At 41.2% G+C, this 12,677-nt stretch overlaps 1 protein-coding gene across 1 annotated transcript in view; it reads right to left on the reverse strand.

Moving 5' to 3' along the window:
* Positions 1-12,677, reverse strand: part of camta1a (calmodulin binding transcription activator 1a) — a 295,760-nt gene that overhangs the window by 15,724 nt on the left and 267,359 nt on the right. Inside the window, exons 9-11 of the mRNA XM_042004277.1 lie at positions 9,231-11,548; positions 6,651-6,777; positions 6,208-6,342 (exon numbers count right to left, since the gene is read on the reverse strand). Coding sequence (XP_041860211.1) covers positions 6,208-6,342; positions 6,651-6,777; positions 9,231-11,548 — 2,580 coding nt within the window. The remainder of the gene's footprint in view (positions 1-6,207; positions 6,343-6,650; positions 6,778-9,230; positions 11,549-12,677) is intronic.

Below are 12,677 nucleotides of genomic sequence, written 5' to 3' on the forward strand. Positions count from 1 at the left end.
TTATGAGTCAATTAATGTGAGACTGACTTAAGTGAGAAATTGGAGAAAGGTAAAGCACAGCAAGTTTATTTATATAATACACAATGGCAAGTGGAGGTGTGGAAAGAATTACTTTCCTGTCTCTTCAAAACTGCTCCTCTGGGGTGAGGTCACCTACAGAGGTCACCTCTAGGTGTAAGCATTCCCACAACACTACTGCTGTTACTAAAACATTACCTGCTGTTGCTCCTTTTCTGAAAACTATTGGCACAACTAGAAGAGCTGTTACATAAACTAATGACACTACTGTTATAATAGATACTTACACTGCATTTTCTACCACAATATGACCAATTAAAATATTTATTCCAGTTTTACTGTAAAAGAGGGAACTAAAGTCCTGCCTACTAGCCTCTGCTAAATGACTGTAATGTAATAATGTAAATACTGCTCTTACTACAAACACTACTTACTGATTAGATTGCTGATGAACCTGAAATGTTTTTGTGCAAGTTTGTCAAGACACACACTACTCCTGCTATTGCAAGCTTGAAACTACTTTGGCTTAAAGTGGCGACAAAAGTGTTGTTTGTTATAACCACTGCATGCACATGCATTAAGCTGAAAACACAAGAAAAGAAAGAAAGACTGCAACTCTGTAGCTTACATAGGTTAAAGCATAGGGTACGCACCTATGTAAGAATGTAGAAAACTTCTTAGATGAGCAACAGGTAGATAAATGCATTTCTGCAATTTAAAATCTGTAAAGCACCATGACAGCCAAGTCTGCAAGAGTTAAAATGAAGTCGCTGTTTGCGGACTGTGGTGCTGAAACGGTGCCCCCCCCCCCCCCCCCCCCCCCCCCCTCTCTAGCAACGCTATTTTTTGTCATGTGTCCATGGCGCTGATAAGGTCAGCGCTGCATGCGAGCCGTGGTAACAACAGCGATAGTTTTCACGGGCTGCACACATGGTCCCGACAACATCAGCGGGCACTTAAGGATGCGACAACCCTTGAATGCAATGCGCTAGACTAGAGCAACTATACCTTGCGCTCAACAACACGTGAAACTGCACTTGCAGCAGCTTGGGTCACACTAACCCTGTAGTTCAGACAAGGCAGACAGAACTATCAAGGAAGAAAGTTAGCAGAAATCCAGTTTTTTTTAATTGCATGACGCATAAAGACACGGAGGAAAAAAGGAGCAATGCAAGTTAAAGAACGTTTTAGTTTCCAAAGGTGCCTGGAAACGTGTAGCACAAGTGGTGAGTCAGGAGTTGGTTCCTCTCTGCGCGCTGCACTGAGTCTGAGTCGCATCAAACACTTAGAGAGCATGTGGATAAAACAGGACGGTTTCTTTTTAAACTCCGTTACAGTTTTGACACCGTTGGTCAACAGTAAGGCACAATAACTCAACATGCAGTGCTCAAAGAAACGTGGAAGTTCTGGAAAACACACGGTACGCACAAAATATGGAAGCAGCCCAAAGACAACACAGCCACAACACAGCACAGCACTACAGCCAAAGGTTGAGCTTAACACTTCTAACCTTCTATTTTATTATCCATTGGTAGAGTCCACCTCAAAGCCAAAAACACAGCCCCTTTGTCTGTTAGGAAATGCAGGTGTCATTCATTGGCATCCTGACCCAGAGAAGTCCAAACAAGGCTGCATTTCTCTCAAATTGTGATTTTGCCCCGACAGTCTGGCGGCCAGGCTAAGGTATGATGTTATAACGGAGAAAAATAAAAATGTATATATAAATATATATATCCTTGGTGTAGACTGAATCTCACTCTCAACAGAACACTCGTCAACAATAGAACAAAGTGAGAGAAGAGAGCGACGTGAGGAAAGAGGGAGAGGAAGACCGCTCATTCTCTTCCTCCTCTAATAGCCCCCTCCTCCTCTCCACTTGTTTCACCTCACACACATGCACACTTTTCTATAGTGTTTCTAGTAGTCGCCGCTACCCCAGGCTGCAGTAAAATGACAAACACTGCCGCCAGGAAAACGTTGTGCGCACGTGCAGCCGGTAAACAGACGCCCTAATTCCCGTTTGTCGCCTCCTTCACGCGCCGCGCTCTTGCTCCCAACAGTTCGCTCATTCTCTTCTTTTTTTTTCTTTAATCAGCCTATTGTTATCATTTCTGCCCCCAATATAGAGTCCAGCGGATGTAAACGGCTCTCCTCGACGCGTCTGGCTAGTTTGTGCGCCTTCGCAGATTCTTTTCCCACACTGGTGAAAGTCAGTGCAACCCCCCCCTCAATGCGCGCCTGGCTTCGCCTTCTACTATCAGCTGCCGTCTGAGACAAGAATTTGTTCAATTTGCGGGAGTTTACCATGTTTACCCTAACACGCCCCCTCCTCCGCGTCTGCATTGTGTGTGGGGTAGACACGCTGCAGTTTGTCATGCCGGTGTAGTCCGGCTGAGAGTCAGTACTGTCAGAACGCTCCACTAATGGTCAGTATGTCGCTGTGCAGGGATGTAATAAGCTAGTTCCCAAACCAACCCTCTCCCGCGTCGGGTCGCGGGCTCTGAGCTCGGGGACTTTAGTGGGGGGCGAGGATAGTGCTCTGCAGCTCCGACAGCTTCTCCGTCCTGCCCATAGCTTCGTACCTGCAGTGCTGCAGAGAAAAGCGCCCCTTCCCCCACTCTGCATTATGACAAATCAAGGCAGGCAGGCAGCTGTGCCATTAGCACATCATAGCACAGTTAGTCTTCCATGGGAGAACAAACTCAGAGCTGAGCACCACACCGCTGAGGACCCACACAAAATATTTACACGAATGGCACGCAGCCTAATGGCATCAGCTTAGATGATTTAGTCTGACAGCTGCAAACCGCTGACGAGGTGACAGAGACATTGTCACATCAGAGGTTTTGAAGTGGCTGTTGTTATTAATTTCACTGCGCAGCGCTTCTTGCCTACTCTTGTGCCTCTCTACTGGACATTATCAATGTGATGAGTGCATATAATTACACCCTGCCCTTATTCTGAAACAAGTCACACGGTGAAGCTGCAAATCGTGATAAGAGCAAACACCTCCACACAGATCCAAACGTTTAGCCCACCTGTACACATCCTTATGTTAACCCACGTGGATTTTTTTTTTCTTCTGCGCAACATTCGCTGTCCATTCTTTGTGGTGCTGACACTCTTGGTCACACACTTATCCACCAGCTCTAGCTAGATCCTGGAGGTCCATTTATTTCTGGTAGTAGCAACCTTTCACGTGTGATAAAACTGGCACATTTCATATAACCACAAACAATTTTTTTCACTTTGTCATGGATCTCTGCTCTTTCTGCCACCCGCAGCTTTACACACAGAAACTCACCTAACTCACCTTCAGTTTGACATGCTTACACATGGAACAAGCACACAAGCTGTAAACAACTACACCCCAGATAAGTCTTTTTTTTACATTCCCTTTTCTGCTTAAACTATTTGTTTTCCCAACAACTGAAAAAACAACTTATGTATTCATTTTATAGCAGAATGCAGCACCTAATTAGAAACAGGAATCCAAGCCAACATTACAGGTAAAAATAGCCGAACATTACTAATAGCTGATGGTTACTGCATGCCTATGTCATTAAGTAGAGACAGCCAACTATTATGGACCAAATCAGAAGAGATGGCAGGCAAGGAGTTAATATAAGTAAGGTAATAGGGTGGGCTGTGTTTTCCCTTAGACAGTCAGCTCCTCCTCAACTGGTTCTGTGAATGGGCCAGGGAGGCAGTAGAGTATGAATGGCGGAGGGATCTACTGGTGCCGCCATGTATGGGAAATGCCATGCAGGTCTCCATTACTCACTCCCACTCCCTGATGGGCCGTCTGCAATGCAGCTGTCCTGTGAGCCTGTGCCTCACTGTGCCCTACTTTACCCTGTCAATGCTCAAACACTGCAGCAATATATCTCCCAGCAGCAGATGCAAACACACAATGACTTCCATGTGCATCACATTTTGGTGAACATGCCCACTGCAGTTCTCCTAACACACAAACTTGACTGAATGATAATTTTCCTGTCCTAATTTGATGAGTAGGCCTTTAGTTATTTCATCACAGACTTTGAAATACACCTTGCACACATGACAGGCAAAATGATTGAAGTGCCTCATGTATATCTCATAATAAAGTGGAAATGTTACAATTAACACATCTAATAAATATGAGCAGAAGTCAACTTATTTCTATTTATGGGACCTGGTTAAAATCAATGTAACAAAAGTAATATAACCAATTTCTGATATAATGAAAACATATCACAGAAAGTAACATAAATATCTTTTAAAAAAAATCATCATCACTGATGTGAGTAATGGCATAAAAATAAACAGCATTATGAACAACATAATTTTTCAGTGACTAATTCCTATTTCCATGGTTACAATGCCATTTCTGTAACTCACAATAAAATGTGGCAGGTTACTATAATTAAGCACACTGAAGCTGTCTTCATCTGACAGTGGGCTTTGGGGGCAAAACAACTACATAAGTGCTGATTAATAGCTAAGGAAGAGTGAAATATCAAGCAAAGCCAAACAGAAACTTGGGCAAGTGTGCGCAAACACTGGTAGCATTTTTAAACAGGAAGCAAAGGAATTATTTTTCCTTCACTGAGATAAAAGGTGAGAACATTATGTGAAATGTATATTATGTTCAAAAACAAAAAGTTTCTCAACACTGAATGTAGGGTTTTTTAATCTCATGAAATACCTCTCATCATCACAGCTTCTACAAAACTAGTGGCTAAGAAAGCCGGTGTTGCTAGAAACCCAGATGAAGGTGCAACTAATGCAGTGGTTCTCAAACTGAGGAATGGGCCCCCTTGGGGAGGGGCCCAGAGTTATGTCGGGGAGGAAGCAGCTAGGCTAAGTATAACTTATAGTTTTTGCATTGCTAGCAGTACCAATGGGCAAATGATGATGAATTAACAACAGACATTTCAACTACCAAAAAAAGACAAGAAATTATGAGGCATGTCTTGTCCAGGGCTTGACCAGTTAATGGTCAAGTAATAGTAATTGTTAATGGTGGGTGATGAAGAGCGACAACAGCATGTTATATGTCTCACAATATTAGCATCTGACAGAATGAAGCCAAACAAGTTACAACCTCTCTGGAGATTCTTATCCTGAACACAAAGAAAAACCTGTTGATAACTTCAGAAATAAATGATTTAACTGTTGTAAATAGCAGAGTTGTTTACTAAAGCAGCATCTATCTCATCAAATGCTCAACTTAGTTAAAGTAGTTTGCAGTTTCTTGGTTTAAATGCTTAACACTATAGCAGAGGATTTGATCATTCCCTCTGCTGCTGACATGGTTTTAACTATAATGAATGAAGTAGTAGTCAGAAAACTTAAGACTATTTTGCAAGCATTTGTAAGCATTGGGGTGCAATGATAATGGAGTAGGGCGGGCTTGACATTATTTTTGTCAATGAAAAGGCGGCCCTGCAGAAAAAGTTTGGGAACCACTGGACTAATTTAAGCTCCACTAACAAAGCAGATGGAGCCATTCAAACAGCCTTAGTGTAGATTAGTGTACGATGTTTTCTGTTTGTAATTTTTCTATAAAGTTTTCATTTCATTTATTATGTCTAATATTTGGTTTTATTATGAATAATTGAACATGTAGTTGAATTTTAAGTTTCATTAACCCTTTGATGTTCACGCTAAAAAAAATTAAATGGAAAAATATGGATTTTCATTTGCATTTTTTCCATTTCTTTAGAGCATTGATAATAAGAATTTTTTTAAAATAAATGGTTGAGATAAAAATTAATAATATAGTAACGATAAATATAAGATGAAACTCGAAGCAGTAATATGATAACATATATTAACCTTTGACATTGCATATCCAAACCAAGTGGAGTTGGCTCAGACAGGTTTTACTTCCACAAATGTTTATTAAGATTAATTATAGTTACTAAACAAATTGCTTTACTTAGGGTAGAGCATGATATGAAATGGTTAAAGAGAAAATATGCGATCATTAAAAAAAGCTACAACACAATATCTGCTTTCGTAATGCTGTAATACAGTTACTGACAGAGTTACTTGTAACTTGTTAGAGAAGTAACTTCTAATTAATGCCAGTCTTAAGTACAAGTTCAATGCAAAGCATATTTTATTTCAAAAAGAATATAAAATAATATTTACTGTGGATGAACTTTTAAAGGTAAAACAAATTTGAAATGGGGGACCTACCATCTAAAGAGAGCCAGTCGTGCTGAGATGATGGCAGTGATGGAAGAGCGCGGGCTTTGTACTCAAACACCACAGAATTGGAGATAATCTGGTTACTGATGGCAACCTGTAGGGTCACCAGACCTGTATCATGAGCTGGACAGAGAAGAGATGATGAGAAGCCATTATTTACAAAATTAGACAACTTTACTCAGTGGTACTACCTGGTTTAGTCAAAATTTTCATGCATTTCTTTTCTTTGCTTAAAACAACATTAAAAATGTGCTTAATTTACGTGAATGAATTGCTGTTTAAATCCAGTCATGGTCATAAAATATGTTAGATGAAAAAAAGGCCAATAATTCAAACAAATTGACTATGAAATGCGATTGATGCAAGAACAGGTTTGACTCCTCCACCTCTGCTTTCTACTTAGATGTATGCAAACTTTCCCCTGTCTTTACCTGGGCAGTAGCAACGCAGCACCCCTGGTTGGATGAGGGAGGCTGGGACTGAGATCTGGTCAAACAAGCAGCTGTAGTTTGCGCTGGCCTCTTGCCAGGGACCAGTGATTAGTACCTTAACTCCCCCCTGAAAAGCAAGAGCAATGAAAATGAACAAAGTTATTGCCAATTCATCATGCCAGGCTTGAAAATCTCAGAAAATAACTACACCGCCATCTAGAGTGAAAAGACAAGAACAACACAGAGGTAAAAGGAATAGCTCCCTTATATTGATCTTTGCCGCCCTCGTGTGGATATACAGTGTATTTTCACTCCACATACTAAAAATTACTTCACTTTACACTCAGATCAGATGTTATTGAATTAAGAATAATTTAGAAAAGATTTCTATGAGTCTGTTAGGACATTGAAAAAAGAAATGCCTTTTAGCTCTTAGAAATATTAACTTTATAAATTAACTAAGCTCCTGTAATTTAAGTTATTTTTCTGTTTGTGTTGTTTTCTCTTTTATAATTTTTGTAAGCTTATTGGAATGTTTGAAAATTTTCTATGATTTTCTGTGCTTAAAAATTGTTTAATAAAAAAGAAAAATATATTTTAGGTATTGTGCTGCCCTCCAGAGGCTGAATGAGGGTATTACTACAGGCATGTTGTTGACATTGACAAAATTAATGTCTTATAACATTTTTAAAACTTGAAGCTAGATCTTTTTTTTCCAGAAAAGTGTCAACACTTATAATGTTCTATCATTAGTAACATATCAATGGTATACTTTTCAAAAGCTGTGTATTAAAGTCATTGTAGACCTACAAAGAGTTGAATCTACGATGGCCATTTGGTGATGACACCAACTGGTTTTGCTGGATTGCACTGACTGCAACAACAAACATTTTCCTTTTTCTCTGATTATTGCTCACAATATAGGGTTTCATTAATCATTATTGTTTTGTATTTTATGGTCACCCCACTGCCTTTGAATTTAGGGTTGCATGAACTTAGAGTTTAAAAAGTTTCAAACCCCATCTTTAAATTAAAATAAATAAATGATCAAAGTTGTTTTTTTCTTCACTAGAGAAGCAAAATCGAGTTTAAATACTAGTTCTGTCGGTTTCATGACAGAAAATAATAATAATTAACTCAAAATCAAGTCAGTTTGTCAATTATGCATGACTAAATAAAGGCATTTTTTAACATTTCTGCCTGTAGTTGTAGTGTAACTTCAGTTTCTAAATCAGATGAGTCTAAAACCATATTTTTAACGCAAGCAAAAATCCACTGCATTTTTAAAAAGCTTTCCATTATGGTAAAGAATTTACCAGCTCATTAATCATTTCACATAAATCCCCTTTAGTTTCACTTGTTTCTCTTAGCTGCTTCTTAACAGAGGTCTGTGTGCTGTTGTTTGACGTCACTTTCTCTTCAGCTCTAAGAAACTCAGCCGATCATCGTGGAGAACACCCTGTGTGTAGCCTGAAAGGTAAAGCCTGCGGCAAAAAGCCAGTAAAGATCTTTCTGCGGCTTGCGATGGTTATTGCTGTGAGAACACCGCAGTAACTTCAAGAATCTTACTTATGATACTCTTTGCTGCCTCTTGGCCAGGACTCCCTGCAAAAGAGGTTTTTAAATCTAAATGGGACTTCCTGGTTAAATAATGGTTAAATAAAAAATAAAAATCCAAGATGAGTTATTCAACATTTTTCTTTTTTGTTTGGATTCTGATGTAAAATGTAAGAGGACAGCTGTGTGATTTCAGTGAAAAAATCAAACTGATCCTGTGCAAGAGTAAGGTTTAAAATAGGATTTTGACAAGGGAGATGGACATGTTTTTCTGTGGGGAATAAGCTTTAGTACGTGGTAAGAAATCAAGCTGCAGTTATTGTGGGCAAAGCCTGCAACAGACATTGTTACATAACAATAAAGAGACAATGGTCTAGCCATTTTTTAATGTATAGTATTTGGATACGTTTTTGAGACAAAAATTTGTTATTTTTTCTCCCTTATTTGAAGACTGAGTGAAAAATAGACAGGAAGAGGTGTGTTAAACCCAGGCCTGCTGTGATGAGGGGTTTCAAGCTTTAGTTCATGAGGCAATTGCCCCAACAAAATAAGCTACATGGATTCTCATGTGCAATTACTATGATCAAAGTTTGAATAATCCTAAACAGAGCCCCAAACAAATATATACCTGGTTGTCACATATTGTACTGCAAATTATACTTTCATCTTTAGGTGCAAGTAATAATAATAATAATAATAATTATTATTATTAATCAAACTTGAATAGTGCTTGTTAATTTTTTAATACTTTATTAATAGTATTTTGAAAAATGTCTTTTATTCTTTTATTGTAATAAATACATTTACCTCATTAAAACATAAGAACTTCAAATATCTAAGCTAAACCTTTGCTAAAAACAATGAACTGCTCTTACATAAATTCAAAGCTGACTTTTACACATCTGTTGAAACAAACTCTTGTGAACAACATCTCAATTACTAGACAAATACCTAAATGCTACAAGTAAAAGGAATGAAATTCAAAAAACATACTGTAAGAAAGCAAAGAGCTCTGTCACTCACCTCAGGATAGGACCACTCTGGGGAATAGTCAGTGACCATGAAGAGGCGGCCTGTGGCCTGAAGCATCCCGAGAGCCCCGTGGGCAACAGCTGCAGAGACCACCTCTGCAACATTCATGTAGGACAACGAGCCTGCTTCTCCCGTGTTGCCACCTGCTCCAGCTCCTCCACCTAGAGACTGGGGGCTGCAGCAAGGTTGAAGGCATAGCTCTGAGGGGCTGTAGCCAGAACCTCTGGCTCCTCCATCCTCCTGGCCTTGTTGGGGGCCCCCACCAGCTGTATTCTGATTTTCTGAGCTGTGAGATGTGACTAGTTGGTGAGCATATAGGGCCCCTCCAGTCGACATGGTGGTTCCACTGCCATCAACTGAGATGAAGTCATTAATGAGGTCAGAGAACTGGTTGCCAAAAGATATGTCAAAGTGGTCCAGACTGATCTCCATGCCTGTTCCTCCTGCTCCTCCATTACTGGCTGCTCCACCCAGGCTTTGGTGGGTTCCAACTGTGTTGTAGAGTCCTTGCACCATGCTTGTGCCTTGGAGAAGAGGAGGCAGCTGCTGTTGCTGTTGGGTGCGGTTGCTGCCATCACTGTTGTTGCTCCCATTATGAATTGTAACCCCTTCTCCTGCGCCACCCGTCCCTCTTCCTCCACCATCTGAGGCTTGCTGCAGGTAGTGCTCCGCTCCTCCTCCCTCTCCATTTCCTGCTCCACACGCCTGAATGTGATCTCCTGGTTTGAGCAGATTCTCAGCTCCATTTTCTGTGGCTCCAGTCTGAGCTGAATTCACATTGCCAGGTTGCTCTAGACCAACCACCTCTTCATGCTCAGAGCCCAACCCAGGAAAGGTCCCCTGGTACTGCAGCAGTTGGAGAGAGCCAGCCTGGCCAGGTCCCTCTGTGGGTGAGCCTCCATTACAGTTGGCCCTGTGCTGGGACTGATGAGCCTGATGGTGGTGATGAAGGTGCCCATTGCTGCCAGGGGAGTCTGTTTTCACTACCTGTAGCCCCATATAAGCTCCAGAGTCATGGGAGTTGTGCTCCATCAAATGTGTTTTCTGGCCCATGCCTGGCCTCCCCTGCTGGTTCTGGCTGGTTTGAGAAGCATCCTGGAGGAAGAAGCTTGGTGATCGATTCTGGTGTTGCATGTGAGGACTAGACAGGGCCTGACCGTAGCTCACTGTGGTAGCACTGGACGTATAGTCTTGCTTGGCGTCAATGGCACTGAAATCCATCTGCTCCAAGGTAGTGCTGGGACTCAGACCCCCACCAGATGGAAGCAAAGAGCCTGTTGCAGTCAGACTAAGGCTGCCCTGGCTTGACCCAGCACCAGATGACACAGACACCCCGCTTCCACAGTTAACTACTCCCCCCACCTGGTAGCCACTCTCTTTAGCCAGCTGCTGCTCAAAGGATGTGTCTTCTGTCTTGATGTTTTTCACAAGAGCTGCGCTGAAGGTGTAGCCATTGTCTGACATTGTAGGGGAGCGCTGGAGACTGCCGTTGGTGTTACTGCTGCCCCCAGAAGAGGAAGAAGTTGAGGAAGAGTTGCCCTCTGTCTTCATTGCACTGCCGCCATAGGTCTGGCCCTGCTTGGGGTTGTTCAGGAAGCAGTCAGGGTCAAAGTTCATATCAGTCTCTGGGATCTTGATGGTTCCAGCATCCAGACTGCTGGTCAGCACCAGTTCCTCAGACACACCAGGTGTAGACAACATGGACAGACTGTCTCCTGCCGTGGTTGTCCCAGGTTCCCCGACTCCTCCTCCAGGGAAGGCAAATTTGTGACGGTCAGCGGTCACAGACAGCACCAGACCCTGTGAAGTGGCATCTGCACCCATCAGGTGAGTGTTGGGACCTCCAGTTGGAGACATACTGTAGACAGGGTCCCCAGTGACCTCAGACATGAAAACACTCTGGGACAGCCCGGACATAACAGAGGCCACATGACTCATCCCTGTTACCACTGGGCTGTCAGCTATATCTGGATCACTGTTGAGGCCACTGCTAATGGAGACAGGGGAGTTCTGTGTGGTGTCAGGGACCTCGACCTGGTTGGTGGATGACACCTCTGTGCTGTTCTGGTGCAGCAGGACAGGCTTATGAACTTTGCCATTACGTTTCTCCCTGGTGCTAGCCCCTCCACTTCCTCCCCCAGAACTTTTAGCTCCACCATGGGCACTGTGCTCAGTCTTCCCCTCAGATACATCGTTGTTTTGTACCTCCGAGTGCGCGCTGCTGTAGCCCCCAGAGCGGGGGTCCACTTTAGGGGAGATAATACGGTGTTTGGCGCTGTTGCATTTGTGGTGTACACTGCTCCCTGCACCTAAAGGCAGAAAGAGCAAAAGAGGTTGCAGATTTGGTTGGATGATAAGACTGTAAAAAACACTGGGCAATAAGACTGTTTAATGAACAAGAACATAGATGGATCATCATTTTGCTAAAGTGCCTTTGAGTACTTTGTGATGACAATTATACTCAAAGTAATAAAAATAGTCATCTTATAATTATACACTGTGTGATGTGTATGTGAGGTTTTGCATTGCTGTCATCAAAAAGAAAAAAAGTTGTAACAAGAGGTGTTTTCAGAAAATATATATTTTCAACACAGATAAAAATGATGGTGCCAGCTCAACCACGGCAGGTTAAACGAAACATTTTTTAACTAAATTATTGTTGAAATTTCAGGGTTCCAAAAGTCCTGTTAGAAATGTTGCATGCTGATCCAAGTTGGTGAGTTTTAAGAAGATTGTTGGTTTAACTGGGCAGAAACTGACTTGTAAGAAGGTATTTTTGGAGCTGAAAATTCTAAAATTATATGTAGTTATTAGGTAATTATAAAATTATTCAAGATTGAACTTCACATAAATGCATTTCAACCCTTCACCTCAAAATGAACAATTTCAAATGTTCAGAAAATGCTGAGATAGAAAATAGGGATTAATGATTCAGGGAAATAGACTAGAGGAAAGCATGGCAAAGTGTTTCTCTAAATATATGAAGTTATTATTATTATTTTTTGTTTTAACAGTGTGGTGGAGTTGCAAATGGGGCATGCTATAATTACATATGCACTGCTTTGCAAAAGGTGACAAAGTGTGACGAAATAAACACCAAAAGAAGACATAAGAAGATATTACTGGGACAAAATAACTGAAAAAGTCCAAACTGACCAGTTCATGGAAAAAACCTTAGGATGTAATCACTTCTTCTCATATTCTAAACTCAGGATCCATAATAAATTGTTCTTCTACATGCACATCTAACTTTTATTGTACATTTTATATTATGTTTGTGGTTTCTTTTTGAAGGCACTGTTCATTTATAGTATCCAAAGTGTGGCTGTATTAAGACAAACATTTGGTTTTCTGTTACAGTAAGTGTTACAATAAAGTAGGACAAGCACAGTGGTTTTGAGCCTGTTTTCCTTGACATCTTGGTCATAATGGCTCTGA

Source organism: Melanotaenia boesemani, chromosome 13 (assembly GCF_017639745.1).
Source record: "Melanotaenia boesemani isolate fMelBoe1 chromosome 13, fMelBoe1.pri, whole genome shotgun sequence".
In the NCBI taxonomy this organism is placed as follows: Eukaryota; Metazoa; Chordata; class Actinopteri; order Atheriniformes; family Melanotaeniidae; genus Melanotaenia; species Melanotaenia boesemani.